Here is a 17,194-nt window from a genome sequence, read left to right as displayed (position 1 = left end):
GGAGTTGTAACAGTTGTGAGTGCTATGTAACAGCACTCGCTATATGCCAAGTTGTATTGCATCCAGATGTTGCAGATATCCAGCAGACTGATATTACATCTTTTATGGGTCAGTGCATTTATGTTTGTGGAAGTGTTCCTTATTTCTTTTGTAAAAGAGCGTTTGAGTCTTTCTCAGCCATCTCTATCTGCCTCTCCCTGTCTTTTCTCTCTCCTGACCCTGAGAGCCACAAACAGCTCTCTCTCTCTCTCTCTCTCCCTCTCTCTTTCTCTCTCTCTCTCAATTCAATTCAATTCAATTGAGCTTTATTGGCATGACAAAAAAATATAATTTGTATTGCCAAAGCATACATGTACGTAGTAGTGTGTAAAGACATAAAACAAAACATCATGCATCATACATTACTGCAACGGCAGTGTGTGTGTGTGTGTGTGTGTGTGTGTGCGTGTGTGTGTGCGTGCGCGTGTGTGTGTGTGTGTGTGTATTTGAGTTTTTGTGTGCTTCACTGATGAAGTGACTCCCTTTGTTTATGGCAAGCATCTATATATCTTGCTGCGATTCTTGCGCTCTTTTGTTCCTCTCCTAATAGTATTCTTAGACTTAGATCCTTAAAGTTTTGAAGGTCTGGATGCATTTCTCTGAATTTAGGAAAGAATTGATCTCGTATGTCTTTCCATTGGCAGCATTCAGCCAAGAAGTGAAGCTCTGTTTCTATGGCACCTTGGTTGCAATTGGTGCACAGCCTGTCTTCTCTGGGCAGCCAGGTTTGCCTGTGTCTGCCCTTCTCAATAGCCAGACTGTGATTGTTTAGTCTGTACCTGGTCAAGGTTTTTCTCTGTCTGGTATCAGTGACTGTGGATAGGTAGTCTGCCACAGTGTACTCTCTGTTTAGGGCCAAATAACATTGAAGTTTATTTTGTCTTTTTGTTGTTTCAGTCCAATATGATAAGTAATTTAGTTTTTCTGCATTTATAATTTGGTTAGGCCGAATTGTTTGAGAAAGCGTGGCAAGGTCCTGAGGCTGACTATTAGTTGTGTTAGTTGTACTATTAGTATGTGCGAGTCTCAGGACTAGCTGGATGATGGGACTTGTTTTTACACTCATCTCTTGGCTTTTTAGGGCTTTATAACAATAGGAGTTGGGGTCGCTTGTTTTGAGATCTTCGAAGAATTTGATAGCTCTTTTTTCAATTTTAATTAGTAAAGGGTATTGGCCTAATTCAGCCCTGCATGCATTGTTAGGTGTGTTCCTCTGTACCTTGAGCATGCTTTTACAGAACTCTGCATGCAGGGTTTCGATTGGGTGTTTGTCCCATTTTTCAAATCCATTGTACATAAGAGGACCCCACACTTCACTGCCGTATAATGAAATTGGTTCGATAACTGTTTGAAATATTTTGAGCCAGATCCGAATGGGTATGTCAAATTGAATAGTTTTTTTGATGGCATAGAAAGCCCTTCTTGCTTTCTCTTTCAAATCATTCACGGCCAAGTTGAAATTACCAGTTGAACTGATTTTTAGCCCAAGGTAGGTGTAACTTTTTACTTGTTCGATTGCATATGTACCAAGGGTTAATTTCTTTCTCTGATGTCTGGATTTTTTCTGGAAGGTTAGTATTTTTGTTTTTTGTGGGTTAATAGTCAGGGCCCAGGTCTGACAGAACTTGTGCAGGACATTTAGGTTCTGCTGTAGACCCTCCTCAGTTGGAGACAGAAGAACCAAGTCGTCCGCAAAAAGGAGGAATTTGAATTCGGAATCATTTAATAGGAGGCCAGGAGCTGCTGACTGCTCGAGTCTTTTTGCCAATTCATTAATATATATATTGAAGAGGGTCGGTGATAGAGGACAGCCCTGTCTCACACCCCGTTCTTGAGTGAAGAATTCTGTTTGTTTGTTTCCAATTTTAATTGCACATTTGTTGTTTAAGTACATTGTTTTTATTATGTTGTATGCTTTTCCCCCTACACCAGATTCTCTCTCTTTCTCTCTCTCTCTCTCCCTCTCTCTTTTTCTCTGCTCACCCAGAGATGCTGATTCCCGCCCCGGCTGTCCCATCCTCCCCTTCTCCTTCTTCCCAAAGAGGCGGCCGATGGAAGACTTGATGCTCTTCTTTTTGCTGGATTTGTGGAGCGAGTCCTGACTGCTGTTCGAGCTGGAGCCATCAGCCGAGAGACTACATGAGAGAGAGAGGGAGGGAGAGAGAGACAAAGAGAGAAAGACAGACGGACAGACAAACAGAGAAAGAGAGAGAGAGACCAGCCAGTGAGTTAAGAGGACCATTTTTGACCCAGGGACGACCCTGGCAGCTTTCTCTTATGGATGCCGGAGGTGAACGCTGTGTGTCTGACCTGCGGAACTCACGACTGTCGTCCAGCAATGCGCCCGGGTGGGTGTGGGTCATCCGGTCCAGGCGCAGAGCACGCGGGGTGGGGGGAGGGGTGGAGTCCAGCAGGGCCAGGGACCGGTCATCGTCTTTGTTGTTCTGGACGTGGAGATGAGAAAGAGGTTACTTAACTCACCTGGGTTGAGCTGTAGAGGACTACCTCTATTTATTTTATTCTTGTTACATCATAGACCGGATACTGGCACAACATTAAAATACCAGCATAAACACACACACACACACACACACACACACACACACACACACACACACACACACACACACACACACACACACACACACACACACAGCACTGGCACCTGTCTCTCTGAGGAGGTCTCGCGTGCGGGCGAGTGTGGCAGACGGGGGGTGGAGTGACCGGAGCTGGGCGGGGAGGGTGAGGCCAGGGTGGAGGAGGTGAGGGACGGTGGGATGAAGCCGCGGCCGCTGGCGTCGCGGCCTAGAGATGACGGGGGCACCGGGGGCCCATCCAGCGCCACACTACTCACGCGGCTCTCGATCTCCTCCGCCCGCAACTCCGTACTCTCCTTCTCCTCCTGGATCAACCTGAGGGAGGAGAGGGGGAGAGGGAGAAAGAGAGAGAGAGAGAGAGAGAGAGAGGAAGAGAGAGAGCGAATAAGACAGAGTGAAAGCGAAGAAGAGAGAAAGAGGTGAAAGGGGGAGGTTGACAGGGAGGAAAAAGTTTAAAAAGGGAGAGAAAAGTTAAAAGAGCTGTATAATACTCCCAGATAGAATAAGCAGCCAACCAGCATTCCTAAGTAGGCCTGTAAACCAAAACACAACACACAGCCACTCATAAATTGAGCCCCCTTTAAAACTCAATATTTGGCCCCTGTGGGCCCTTCTGTTAGTCTTACCCTGGTCTTACTGTTGATGGCTTCTGCAGATAACATCCTCTGATCCCCGATCCCCATCCCGACCCCAGTGCCCCAGGATGCTGTTATAACTCCCCCCAACTCATAAACCCTCCGTCTTCTGCCCCGTAGCCCTGTCTAGATCCTGCCCCTATTGGCCCAGATCTCTGGGATAACCACCCGTCTCCTAAACCCCACATCCTCCACTCTTTAAACTTTGCCTGGATCCCACTCCAGCTTTCACCCTCACTCTCACTCTCACTCTCTCTCCCGTACTTGATCTCCTTGTTAATGGCCTCCAGCTGCTCCTGCAGCATGATGGCTAGGGTCTGCACGTCTGTCTGGCCGCTGGGTGAGAGCAGCTCTGAGCCGAAGAGCGTCTCGCGGTCGTCGTCGTCGTCCGAGCAGCCGCCCTCAACGCCGCCCTCGAAGCCGGGGCCCAGCAGTGGGCCGCTGTCCCACTCACCGTACTGGACAAGAGGAGAGGAAACTGGCTTTAATTCCACTCAATTCAACTCAATTAGCTCCACTTATTGTGTGCCTACAAGAACTGACATTGTCGACTCTCAAAGGACTTTTCAGGGCCCAAGGCCTGACTTCCCTAATGCAGGAACATTCTCTGTCTATTCTATTACGTTTTACATTTATTTTTAGGGCCCTATCTTACAACCAGCGCATCATGGCACCATGTCTTGTTCCTATCTTACACCCAAGGCAATGATGGACTTTTTCGTCATGCGCTCGAGTTCAACTGAACATTGCACCGACGGGCATGCAAATGAAAATCGGGTGTGGTCAGGTGCATGATCTAAAAATCTTTATCTTAAAGCCACTAATAATCCTCGAAAAACCTGGCCTAATGCGAAAGGCGCATGTAAAGCACAGCTATTTTGAAGGCGCACTGTCACGAAATATAAGCAGCCTTAGCCACAAGTGCCAGGTAATGACTCATCTGCAGGATGAATGTCCTATATATTAAGGGCTGCTGTGATCTGTGATTTCATTGTTTTTCCGACTGTGAGCATTCATGTGCTTTGCTATCGGAATGTGTGACACCACAACAAAGGTAAAAACATTTGCTCATTAATCTTAAATAAACAACTATTTGCTTAAAAGCCCACAACTGGGCAACTTTTTCCCCCCATGCACATGAACAGACCTGTGAGACGGTGCCTTTCAGATTGTTAATACAGGGCCCTTAAAGCGATGGTTCGGAGTAATTTCACCCTAGGGTCCTTTGCACCATGACTCCGAGCCAAACACCCTCCCAAAACCTGTTTTCCCTTGGTCGAACCCTGGTCGAGTAGCACTGTCAGAAACTAATGAGTTTCTGCAGTCGTAATGGTACCAACTTTTATCTTGTAAATTACCCCACTAATAATGCCCTGAATGGTATGAAACTTCTACAGTTTCAACATAGTACAACTATGTTCTTTACTCATAAAACGAGGCATTGAAAAGTTTGTAAATCAGTCAGGAGTTTATTTAAATAACACTTGCCTGATGGATGCTACTATCTGCTAGCCTGGCGGGCCATCCTATATCATTGACATGTATAGTCTGGCATCGAATCATTCACCTCGCTTAATCCAAGGGGCGGGCAGAGAATTGTCTTTCAAACTGCCTAGGCATGCAATAGGCCAGCGCTACGACCATATCCGTATCCGGTCGGCAAAACGGCAAATACATCCTTCTTCGAAAGGAATGACTTAAGTGCATTGTGTTGATCTACTTTCAAAGAAAAGCACAAGTCCAACTCCTCCAAAGTTGACGCCAACGCCGATTCAAACAACCGCTCTTCGTTTGCCATAGCCACCTTCCTTGTTGTTCACCGTCGCAGGATGTCGTTATCCTGTTAAGCCCGCCTTAAGACTCTCTAACGAAATAGAGCGCTGTGATTGGCCGTCATCCACGGTGTTAAGCCAATAGAAATTCCTATGGTTCGATACTAGACGTACAAGCTGAGCAAATTAATTTGCCGCCGCTAGGGTGCGTCTAGATTTCTAGGCTAACTATCTGCTACTATACTGCTGCGTCGGCGTTACTTCCGTGATTTGGGAAAAGCCCGTAAAAGTCCTGGCAGGAAGCATGCATAAGGATTATAGATCGAGAAATGCACTAATATTTTGTTCGTAGTACCAGTTTGCAACAATTATTAGTTAACACTAAGTTGTAAACACTTCGGAAAAAAAATATTAAAAACTGGATATACCAAAAAACGTTGATGTAATCGTTTCCTGCCAGGACTTTTACGGGCTTTTCCCAAATCACGGAAGTAACGTCGACGCAGCGGTAGTAGCAGATAGTAGCAGATAGTAGCATCCATCAGGCAAGTGTTATTTAAAAAAACTCCTGGTGTACTTACAAACTTTTCAATGCCTCGTTTTATGAGTAAAGAACATAGTTGTACTACTGTAGAAGTTTCGTACCATTCAGGGCATTATTAGTGGGGTAATTTACAAGATAAAAGTTGGTACCATTACGACTGCAGAAACTCATTAGTTTCTGACAGTGCTACTCGACCAGGGTTCGACCAAGGGAAAACAGGTTCTGGGAGGGTGTTTGGCTCGGGGTCATGGTGCAAAGGACCCTAGGGTGAAATTACTCCGAACCATCGCTTTAATTGCATAGCCTCTTACCTTTCAAGCATTTATGTGTTGTGTTTTATTATGTTTTTTTCATTTGTGATTTATTGTTGTTAATATGTGTATATTTGTAATTTATTATATAACGACACTGTAGTTTCGTCAAAGCTTGTAATTTAAATCTTTGTAGGCGTGTCTGAGTATGAAAGAGAGAGATTTCTTGGCACGTTTTCTTGACAAGGTTGTACTGATTTGCAGCTCTGCAATATGCTGGGGTAACTGGAGGTTACTGAGGTCAAGGCTCACCTTGTTGCTCTCCTCTCGTGCCGGACCCCATCGACCACGATGGGTCCGCCTGACCACGCTTCCTGTGCCAGTGTTGCCATAGTGATCCAGATGGGCAGTGGAGCCGGCTGGGAGGGAGCCGCCCCCTTGGGAATACCTCAGTTCCAGAGCGCTCCCTGGGAGAGACCTGAGCGATCCGAAAACAGGAAGTCACAGAAAGAAATATAAAGGAGTGTGTATAAAACGAACGGCAAACAGCTGGAAGCACATTTCTTTGGAAATGTTTGGACAAATGTTTCCTGTACCCTTGAACCAGTAGAAAATGTTATTCCTAATGAAACTTGACTTGTGGAATCAAATAAAGTGTATGTAAGGTGTATCACTGTGTTGTGTTTGACCTAGAGAGGTTGAGTGTGCAGGGGGCTGGGGCTTACCGGGAGTAGGCGGAGCCAGGCCTTCCTCGCAATTGGTCCAGCTCCAACTGAAGTCTCTCCAACTCTGCAATAAGCTGGTCCTGAGGGAGAAAATGGACAAAGAGAGAGAGAAAGAGAGAGAGAGAGAGAGAGAGAGAGAGAGAGAGAGAGAGAGAGAAACAGAGACATAAAAATCAAATCATTGGTCTGTGGTTTTCCGCAAAGAGCGTGTGGTATATGAAGAAAAAAAAGAGAGCCACAATCTGGCACCTTGTTTGCGAGGAGATCATCTTGGATCTTCTTCATGTTGGCCAGTTCCTCAGACAGAGCATTCTAGTGGCAGAGAAAAAAACAGCACAGAAAACAACTCAATCATTTCACCATCCTGCCTGGCTGGCAGCGAAAACATCCTGGCCTGTGTCTGCTGGTGGAATGTGCAAAGTGATCTCAAAGGAGAAGCCTTCAAACGAGTTGGACTCCACCAGGCCTGCCCGCAGTTAGCACCAAAACCAAAACCATGCTGACAGCTTCTTTTTGGACGGAGCCATACTTGACTTTTGTTCGACCTCTGGCTTCCACTGTATGGGATTCCTAGGAATACACTTGTCCAAACAACACTTCACATTATGAGTGAGTGTGTATGCGCAGATGTATACAGTTTTCTTATTTTGATTGTACAGCGTTCGGAGAGCATTCCTATCTACCACAGCTTTGTAAATGGACTTCAGCGTGGGCTAAGATGTTGAGCAGACTGGGGAAAAAAGAAGGCATCTCTGTCTTCATTTGCGGTAGCCTACACAACAGGTCCAACACATGGCTGTTTCTGGCAAGAGATTCAGTGTGTCACAGTTAAAAATGATGCTCTGTAGATATTAAGGGCATTTGTGATTTTTTTTCTGATTGAAGTACATTCTTGAAATAATGGTTTTAATTTAGAAGCTGTAACTGGTGACATTTTAGGGTTCTTTGAAAGCTCCTGCTGTTCTTGCACACCATTCTCCATATGAAGAACATTACTGTTACTGCCAGAGCAGGCCAGTTCTACAGAGCTGGAAAGCATTTAGGCGGATGGCAAGAAGGGTTCTATGAAGAACATTGGTAGAGGCCTTAAGTGTTCTTTTTTGGGTGCCATCCAAGAAACCCTTTTTTAAAGTGTACAGTATACTATTAGATGTGTTATGGAACGAGTTGTGTGTAAATGTGAACGTGGGACTGTGTGATTTTTTTTCAATATTGACATGAGGTAGGTCATTTTTATCAGGCAGCGGAGTGGGGCACCTTTTCCTCCAGAGCAGCCATCCTCTCCTTGAGGTGAAGTTGGAGCCTCTCATTGGACTCAGACAGCAGCTTGTCCACGGTGTCCGAGAGACGCTTGTTGTGTTCGTCGTTCATCTTCTCCCTCTGTCTCGCCTGGGGGAGGCAAGAAGCGCGGGACAGCGAGAGCGAGAGACAGATAGAGAGAGAAACGAGGACGAGGGCGAGAGAAAAACAGGGGAGGGGGGAGGGGTTGAATACCGAGCATTATGCTTGACTGGCAATGAAGAGAGAAAAGCAAGGGAGCAGAGGGAGGGGATGGAGGGAAAGGGAGGAAAGAGGGATTCAGCAGAAGACAAGAGCAAACAGAGAGAGAGAGAGAGAGAGAGAGAGAGAGAGAGGCGAGGGGTACAGTGCAGAGGAAAAAAGAAAGCACAACAAAAAAAGTAGAGTAGAGAAAGAGAGAGATAGAGGGGGGAGAAGGTAGAGACAGGGAGATTTAATCTGACATAACCAAAAGAAGAAGAACAAATGACAAAAAAACTCATTACAGAGAGTGCGAAGAAACACACAAAGAGCAGACAAAGCAAACGAAGGGAGCAACAAAGAAAAAGAGAGAATGCAACAAAAAGAGTGTAACAAAACGAGAGAAAGAGAGAGAGAGAGAGAGAGAGAGAGAGAGAGGGGGGGGGAAGCGAGGCTGTGACTCACTCTCTGTAACTCCTGGTTCTTCTCCTCCAGTTGTGCCTCCAACTGTCGCAGGCGCTCCTCAAAGTTGCCATGGCGCTCCTCCGCCTAGACAACGGAAGAAGGAGAGAGTCACACAACGCTTCTTTATTCAATTCTGCTAACAACAAAAGGGATGCGCACTGCTTTTCTTGTCTTTCTTTCTTTGGATGGTCTTTTGCTTCCCATATAAAACCAGCATAATTACACATGCTTGCATGCTGTTATGTAAGACTTGAGCACGCTCAGATGCACCCATCTCTCAGCACACAAGGACAGCCATTACTAAACAGGAAGCGCGTCTCTCGGCGCATACGAACCAACACAAAAACATATGTGCTCCAAGCCCCATGATTATCAACAAAATGCCTCTAAGGCATACATGAAAATAAGCACAGACCTCTTCATACAGATGTGCACACAGAAACACACACACAATTACATTACTGACACATACAGTACATGTCCCAGACCTGCCAACCTTGAAGACATTTTTGGAGTAGCACCTCAAGCTCACCTTCATGCATGCAGCCAAAAACAGACATAGCCATACACACAAGATACATTTTGGATAGCGACCCATCTTTAATGTTGCATATCTATCTAAATTTGATCCAAGGTGTTCCTGAAAATGCAAATTGAACCGAAACTAGAACTCACAATAAGCCTACATCTTTTTTTTGCATTCAATGTTCAATTCTTTCCTGCTGACTAATGCAAATTACTGATTGCTTTTAAAGAATTTCACTTGCACATTCTTTCAGATGACTGTGTCTTTCTGCCATCTGTGAGGCTGCAATGATTAGATTATCACAACTAAAGGGGCGGGTCTCAGCAATATCCGTCTGGAAGTCTAATACTTGGTCCAGGGCCGGCTCTAGGCAGGGGCCAGGGTGGGCTAAGCCCATCCAAACAAAGTCAAGATTTTTTTTTTCAGTTGTCTGGTCAAACCCAGTTGAAGATGAGTTGGTGTTGAGTGTTATGGTAGCTAGCTGGTACATAATTGTGCAGTAGGCCTATGCCTGTGTGTTAAGTAAACTCCCCTCATGATGCCTTAAAGGAAACTTTGGCCATTTTTCACATTTTCTCTGTTTCTTGAAGTCACTTAGTGCTGTCGGTACGAGAACAGTGCTATACTCTGGGGGGCATGATTTTAAAGATGCCCCCAGAGTGTAGCACTGTAGCTGCCTGGCAGCTCTAGCTGTTGGCAGGAATAGGCAAAACTACATCAAAATGTATTTTAAAATAAAATATTAAATATCCTAATTTTAAGTGTATCAAAATGAACTACAAAATACATTAGCCACACTATGTATCAAAATAGAATACTGTATTTTTGTATTTTGAAAGTACTAAAAATACTCTTTAAAGGGAGCATGATATCCTTCCATATCTGTCTATTGAATCTATTCCTTCATCAGTACACTTACTTTGTTGATTAAAGGAGAATTCCGGTGTGATTTTGACCTAAAGTGTTTTGAAACATGATACCGAGTGTTAACGTATGTCTCATAGCCCATCTCGGCTTGTCCCCTGCACTCCGAAATCTGGCGCTAGTTAGCCGATGCTACCAACAAAGTGGTCAATGGTGGTGCCTCGGCATCGGCATAGCCATGCAAATAAATCACTGTTTTACACCATTTACGAGGCTCAATGTATCTCCACACTTCATTGGTAGACTTCCGAGGGCCCTGACATTTAAAACGAGACATTGAGAACTTTGAAAAAGCACTGGTAGTTTACTTACAAGACGATTTATACAGACAGTATCTTCATGAAGTTTAGCGTTTGCAGCCATCTTGAATTTAGTCACGATAAGTCGAGCGACGAGTAAGAATGAACAGGTATGATAAGGGATCAGATTCCAAAAATAATTCTGTGGAAATGCATGGATTACAGTTTCTTCCCGTAGCAGCAACTGGAATCCATGCATTTCCACAGAATTATTTTTGGAATCTGATCCCTTATCATACCTATGAGACATACGTTCACACTCGGTATCATGTTTCAAAACACTTTAGGTCAAAATCACACCGGAATTCTCCTTTAAGTGGACAATGTTTGACAGCAACAGCTTTTCTCTGCCTACGAGACATGCCATAACCTGCAAACAGTCAACAGATCAACTATGCTGACCTGCCTGTCTAGCCTAAATACTGGATGCACTCAAAAAGTCACTAATAAACTTGTCAAGCGGTACAAAGTGGAGACAAGTCTCTGACATCATCAATGTATACCCAAGGCAACCACATGATTGGATGATTAATGTTCTCAAAAAAATTGGTATGAGAGGGAGTGTACTGTATGTGTGAGCAACCTACCAGTCCACCCAAATGTAGTAGGCTAGAACCGGCACTGATTTGATCTTGCTTATATTAACGCTAATAATCAAGAAGAAATTATTTATATGCTCCAAAGATAAACAAATTAAACACTCATCACTGATCAGCTCAAAATATTTCGCACTTTCAGACTCATTGTTAATAGCTACATTTGGCCTTGGAGATCTGCACTCCCTGAGAGCCTTTTAGTTATGAAAACTTTAACCATCAGCGACACATGGAAAATATATTGCTAACTGTTGTATATTGCTAAAAAAGTGGTGAATTTGCGAGTGAATACAAGCTCACCTCATCAAGCCTTTCATTTAACCCACCATTGGCTGAAGAAAAAAAGTCAATCACTATGCTGTGTCTGTCATTCTCACTTGACACTTTCTCTCATCCTCGCATGAAATATATCTGTGCGAGATTGTAATTCACACGCTCCAGGGAGCTTTCCAGAGAAGTTGGATGTTTGCTCGTTTTTGGGTAGTTTTAAGTAAAAAATCGTACCGGCGTACTTTGATGTGAAAATGTGTGGTTGCTACGGAAACTGCGTACATATTGGCAGGTCTGATGTCCACACAGGCACACACACCTTAATGCACACACCTCTTAAACATGCTCATTTACACACATACACACACAGAGAGAAAGCGAGAGAGAGCGAGAGAGAGAGAGAGAGAGAGAGAGAGAGAGACCTTGTTGAGTGCTGCTACTCTCTGGGCGAGCTGGGCTTCGATCTCTGGCAGGGTCTCAGCGCGCTGCAGGGTCTGTTGCAGCTTCTGCTTGGCGTCGTCTAGCCGCTCCTGCAGCTGCCGGTTCTTCTCCTCGCTCTGTGGAAGCGTGGAACAAGGGAACGGGTGAACGAGAGGAGAGGAGGAGAGCCACAGGCCCTCCCCTCAAATGATGCACACACATAATATGGATCCTTCCCAGCTCAGAACTAGAGGGAGAGATGTCGGCGGCAGTGCTTTGCCTTTATAGGACGGCTGGATAGGAGTTGTCCATCAGGTCCCTAACTTTACCATTACTGCTTTAAGTGGCTATAAAAAAAACATGAAATCATGCTGTAATTATGAAAAAATATGATATATCTTCATTTTGGAAGTGCACAATGACACACATAACATAGAAATGTCACACCAAACAAACTCTGGAAGGTGTCATCTGTTATGAAGTCAAAGCAAAACTATTGCAATTCACAAGTATTGTAATCATCAAGCTTTTCATAACTGAATACCATGCCTTATTATTCTAGTAATTTAGATTAGAAGTATGTGTGGATATATGTATGTATGTATACAACAGTTTGTCATATGCCTTTGGGACACTTGGGCTCAACGTTGAAAAAGAATATGTATGCAGACGGAGCCTCCATCCACTGTCTGTGTTTTCATCCATTCTTTTGTCTGTTCAAGTAAAGCTTATGAATACAGACAAAACTGTTTAACGTATGACACAAACAAACCCATTTACATATGAAAAGGGAGCATAAACTAGCCTTAAAGCGATATTCCACCATTTGGGGAAATACACTTATTTTCCACCTCCCCTCGAGTTAAACAATTGAGTTTTACCTTTTCCCAGTTCATCCAGCCATTCTCTGAGTCTGACAGTAGCACGTTTAGCTTCAGCTCATCGCTCTAATCTGATTCAATGAGCTGGAGCTAAAAGTGTTACTGTCAGACTCGGAGAACGGCTGGATGAACTGGGGAAAGGTAAAACTCAATTGTTTAACTCAAGGAGAGGTGGAAAATGAGTGTATTTCCCCAAATGGTGGAATATCCCTTTAAGACTCTTAACAAACTGAACCTGTGGAAAGAAAAACACTTCTGAGTTAAATTAAAGAGATCCTGGCACACAAATGCACGGACACCAACACATAAGAAGAACAACCGCAATCTCCAACCACCATCACCCAAGACTCCCCCCCTGCCCCAGTGCTGAGCCCTGGGTAGGGGAGCCAGACGGGCCACTCACCTGTCTGTAGAGGGACTCTTTGCTGGCCAGCTCGTTCTCCAGCTTATCTTTGATGTCGTGGAGGGACGTCGCCTCCCTCTGGGCACTGAGGTACCTGCAGGCCAGAGAGGAAGTGGACACAAGACACATGAATGCAAAGGACTTCAGCAGCTGAGGCCTCGGGTGGGGGTTTGACGGAGGTGACATCTGTACTGTAGCTGATAGGAAGGCTTAGAAGGACAGAACACCTGAGGCCTACCTGCGTTCTAAGGTAGTTATCCTCTCCTCCATGTCCTCTCTCTGGCAAAGGGCCTGGTGGGGGTGAGAGAGAGAGAGAAAGAGAGTAAAGGAGAGGGAAGACAAAAAAGAAAGCGTGCAGAGAGGAAAACAGAGAGAAAGAGAGGACCCTGAGGCGATTTCAAGCAGTCACTTTAACTGCATGCAAATAGTAGCTGTGTTCAAGTAATGGAATGCAACACAACTAATTCTGATAAATATGAGGCCGCCCCTGGCCCCAACTACATACGGAAACATACTGATCTTGGGTCTTGGAACATTGTCACCCTCTGAGACAGTCTGCCTTCGAGGAATGTTAATAACTCACTGAGAGGTTATCATTTACCTCAGTCAAGTGGAGTCAAGCTCTCTATGTGAGGTCAGAGAGGTGCATGGTAGAATCACACAGTCTCACCTCCGGATGAAGTGAAGAAAACAAGTCAGATTTATAATGGGGTGAGAGTAGATGTGGGTGGTTTCCTGTCTCTCTAATTTGCCAGACCGAACTATTGTAACATGGAACTGCCAGAGGCCTGATTCAATAGAGGCACAATTTCAATAAATTCCGGAGACATCTGACAAAGTTTGGCTGCTAGACAATATGCCAGAGGACAGCGTGGTTAGATTTTTCCGTTTAATTCTGGCATGTAGAGAAGAACGAGGGTACAGGTGCTGACAGAACTAATAGCAGTCTGTTCAAAAGCTCAGGTGTGGAGCGAAAGCCCACCTCTTTCACATCCCTTTGGAGCTTCTGATTGGCTTCTTCTGACTTGGTCACCTCCCGTCTGGCAGCAGCAAGTTGTTCCTCCACCTCCCCCACCTGTGAGAAGCCAGAGAGAGACGGGGCGTGAACTTGCTTCACATAAATTAAAGACACAATGTTATGGCTCACACACCAACACACACACACACACGTGCACACACACACACACACACACACACACACACACACACACACACACACACACACACACACACACACGGCCATTTAAGCCATGCACACATCTCAAGTTGTGTGTCACATGTTTCATGTCACACTAGTTCCCTCTATGCCCCTAATTTAGGAACTATAACAGCTAAAATGACAGCTATGGGGTGTTAGTCTTCTTTCCATTGGGTTTCTTTTTCCCTCTACGTGTTCACTGAACAGGCAGGTCTGACTAAGTCATGCTGCACCATTCAAGACACACACACACACACACACAAACAAACATAGACATACACAGAATTACACACACAGCAGACGAAGTGTGACACACACACGTCACACAGGTCTAAAATATAATGGTGAAGAAGCTTGTAAAATACAAGGAATGTAGCCAACTTCCCCTAGCCATTAACACTTAGGATGTGCAAGGGGTGTTTATGTTAATTACCACATATGTACGTTTCCTGTAAGTGTCCTGTAAGTTTCCGTCAGTATCCTCCACCCACTCTCTCTCCAATGAAACCACTTACATCACACTGGTTGCAGTGTTCACTCTGACCACAAGAGGGCAAACTTCACACAAATTACCTCTGCAGGAAAAAGAGCCTTTTCCATCGCTCTCATCTTAGTGTAATTCCCCAGTAACTCTCCCATCCTCTCTCCCCCCCCCCTCTCTCTCTCTCACTCACTTTGTGTGCACTCTCTTTCTGGATTGTTTCCTTCTTCCTCTCTGTTTGCCCTCATTTCATTTAACTCTTACAGCACATCCTCACTTTCTCCTCTCCTCTCCTCTCCCCTCATCTTTTTGTTTTTGTTTTGTCTCTTTGCATCTCTGTACCTGTCTGCACATGAGTGCCAGTCTCTCTTTCAGCTGGGCCAGCTCTGCCCTCTGCCGCTCAATCTCTCCCTCCCTCTGTCTGTCGATCTCACCGTCGTCCAAAATAGAGGGTCCATTGGGCAGCCGCTGGGTTGGGGAGGGAGAGAAAAGAAACGGATCAAATGATGAGTCAGCGAGAGCTCTTAATTTAAAGAACAAAACACACACACACGCACATACGCACACACACACGTACACACACAAATACACACAAGCACACATACACTAGCATGCACGCACTCTCTCTCTCTCTCTCTCCCCCACACACACACACACATACACACACACACACAAACACACACACACACTCACACAATGAGACAGACAAACAGGCAGACAGTTATATTCAATTGTACATTATATTATATGCACTAATACACTTCGCATATTCAGTTAAATAGGTGTAGTACAGTTATAACAGAAACAAACACTGTATTACACGCATGTGCTTGCTTTACATAACCAACATCCGTGAATAACTGTCCATGGCCTTTGCCAAGCCTTTCTCCTGTAGTAAACAAAACCAGTTTTTAAAATGTGAAGATGCTTTGACCTCAATATTTGCCTTGGGATAAACAGCAACAATGCCATGGTGGTACATTAAATGAGGAACATATTCAGCCTGACATTTATTCTCTACTTTCACTTTCAGGTTCTTCTAATGCTGATTATTATGTAATCGTGAAGTGGAGGCAACATCTTTTCCCAGCATGCTGCATTTGACCTGGTGGCCTGCTGAACCACACTGCACTGCCATAGAAGAGGGGACCTGTGTGTCACCACTAACATGGACCGCGTCTCTGCACAGCCAGAGAAACCCAACTGCAACTTTTTTTTGTCTAAAATTACCAAACTACCTTGCTATCAGGCTTTTTTTAAAACATCAACAAAAGCACAACTGACACTGATAAACGCTTGCTGCCAAGCTAACATTTCAGGGGCATTTGGTGATTTCATCTCTCCTTCCTGGAAGCATAAAACGATGAAAATGTCCTTTTCACCACATGTCTCTGAAATAGCAATATCGAACAGAGGTCTGTGGTGGGACAAAAGAGAACGTCTCACCTCTTTCCCATTATCCATGCCCTGCTGTCGTCTTTTAATCTGTTCTCTTAGAGAAATCACCTGAGGAAGAGACAGAAAGAGAATGCAATCAAAAAATAAATACAGACCACAGCAGATAATTTCGTGTTTTTTTTTTGTGGTAAAACATTTCGTGGTTATCGAGATGGGACTGTTGTGCTTTTTTGGTGTGCTGTGGTGTGTGGGTTGGCGTCCAGTGAGCCGCTTGTGCTCACCTCTTGCGTGGAAGACTCGAGTTCCTCCTCCAGCACCGACACCCTCTCCAGAGCCACACGTAGCCTCTCTCGCACCTGCACACGAGGGTGGGGGGAGGGGGAGGGTGGGCGAGCGAGCAAGACCACAGCACACAATCCAGGAGAGAGAGAGAGAGAGAGAGAGAGAGAGAGAGAGAGAGAGAGAGCAGATAAAAATAATTGTGGAGGGGAGATCAAGAATAGAACAAGTAATTGTCCTACAAGAAGATATCAAATATACCATTAAAATGTGATAGTCATAAACTGGGAAAGAATGACGATAATGTGAGATACAGAAATATGGCCACCATGACAAAGCCATGTGGTAAACTTTGTATCGCGATTTTAATTTCAAGAAACGCACAGACAGCCTGGACACAACTGGATGCTGTGGTCAATAACAGACCCAATACAATGTACAGTAGCATGTCTTAAGGAGGACAGCGGTAGGAAGTCTCTATGGCCGCTAGGGTGAGGTGGACACTAACAGATTGTCATTAGTTTGTGAGACAGGGTCTGCGGCGGACCGACCTTCTCATCCAGGGCTTTGTGGTGCTCGAACAGAGACTTGAGGGCCTTGAGGACCTCCACCTCGCTGGACACTCCGGCCGGGGACTGGGCCTGCCTCTTCACCACTGTCATCCTGAGAGAGCGCTCGTGACGGGACACCAGACACTCCAGATGCTCCAGCAGAAGCTGAGAGAGAAACAGTGACAGAGATAGATAGATAGATAGATAGAGATAGATAGATAGAGAGAGAGAGAGAGAGAGAGAGAGAGAGAGAGAGAGAGAGAGAGAGAGAGGACAGAGGGAGGAAAACAGAAGCAGAGAAAGAAAAACGGAAAAAAAGAAACCAAGAGCGAGGAATTAAAAATGAGTTGACAAGGAGGAAACATTCTCCGAGTGATTACTGAACCAGGCCTTGGATAACAAATTAGCGTCTACCAAACAGGAGGCTGGAAAGACATCAAATGTATATGTGAGCAGCTTGA

The 17,194-nt window shown here is 44.9% G+C and overlaps 1 protein-coding gene across 1 annotated transcript in view; it reads right to left on the bottom strand.

Annotated features, from left to right (window-relative positions):
- ppfia3 (PTPRF interacting protein alpha 3) overlaps positions 1-17,194 on the bottom strand; it is a 36,751-nt gene that overhangs the window by 11,472 nt on the left and 8,085 nt on the right. Inside the window, exons 4-21 of the mRNA XM_076266679.1 lie at positions 16,734-16,898; positions 16,185-16,259; positions 15,952-16,011; positions 14,848-14,973; positions 13,809-13,901; positions 13,065-13,117; positions 12,827-12,920; positions 11,545-11,679; positions 8,508-8,591; positions 7,821-7,952; positions 6,813-6,875; positions 6,564-6,643; positions 6,151-6,316; positions 4,947-4,949; positions 3,536-3,720; positions 2,705-2,951; positions 2,350-2,483; positions 2,023-2,174 (exon numbers count right to left, since the gene is read on the bottom strand). Coding sequence (XP_076122794.1) covers positions 2,023-2,174; positions 2,350-2,483; positions 2,705-2,951; positions 3,536-3,720; positions 4,947-4,949; positions 6,151-6,316; positions 6,564-6,643; positions 6,813-6,875; positions 7,821-7,952; positions 8,508-8,591; positions 11,545-11,679; positions 12,827-12,920; positions 13,065-13,117; positions 13,809-13,901; positions 14,848-14,973; positions 15,952-16,011; positions 16,185-16,259; positions 16,734-16,898 — 2,047 coding nt within the window. The remainder of the gene's footprint in view (positions 1-2,022; positions 2,175-2,349; positions 2,484-2,704; positions 2,952-3,535; positions 3,721-4,946; positions 4,950-6,150; positions 6,317-6,563; positions 6,644-6,812; positions 6,876-7,820; positions 7,953-8,507; positions 8,592-11,544; positions 11,680-12,826; positions 12,921-13,064; positions 13,118-13,808; positions 13,902-14,847; positions 14,974-15,951; positions 16,012-16,184; positions 16,260-16,733; positions 16,899-17,194) is intronic.

The sequence above is a fragment of the Alosa pseudoharengus genome, unplaced genomic scaffold, assembly GCF_046254945.1.
Source record: "Alosa pseudoharengus isolate Yale_2024_CS ecotype anadromous, Long Island Sound unplaced genomic scaffold, YU_APseudo_1.1 YU_APseudo_1.1_scf_4, whole genome shotgun sequence".
Classification (NCBI taxonomy): domain Eukaryota; kingdom Metazoa; phylum Chordata; class Actinopteri; order Clupeiformes; family Clupeidae; genus Alosa; species Alosa pseudoharengus.
The sequence above is the reverse complement of the archived record's forward strand: the minus strand, read 5'-3'. Positions and strand labels throughout refer to the sequence as shown.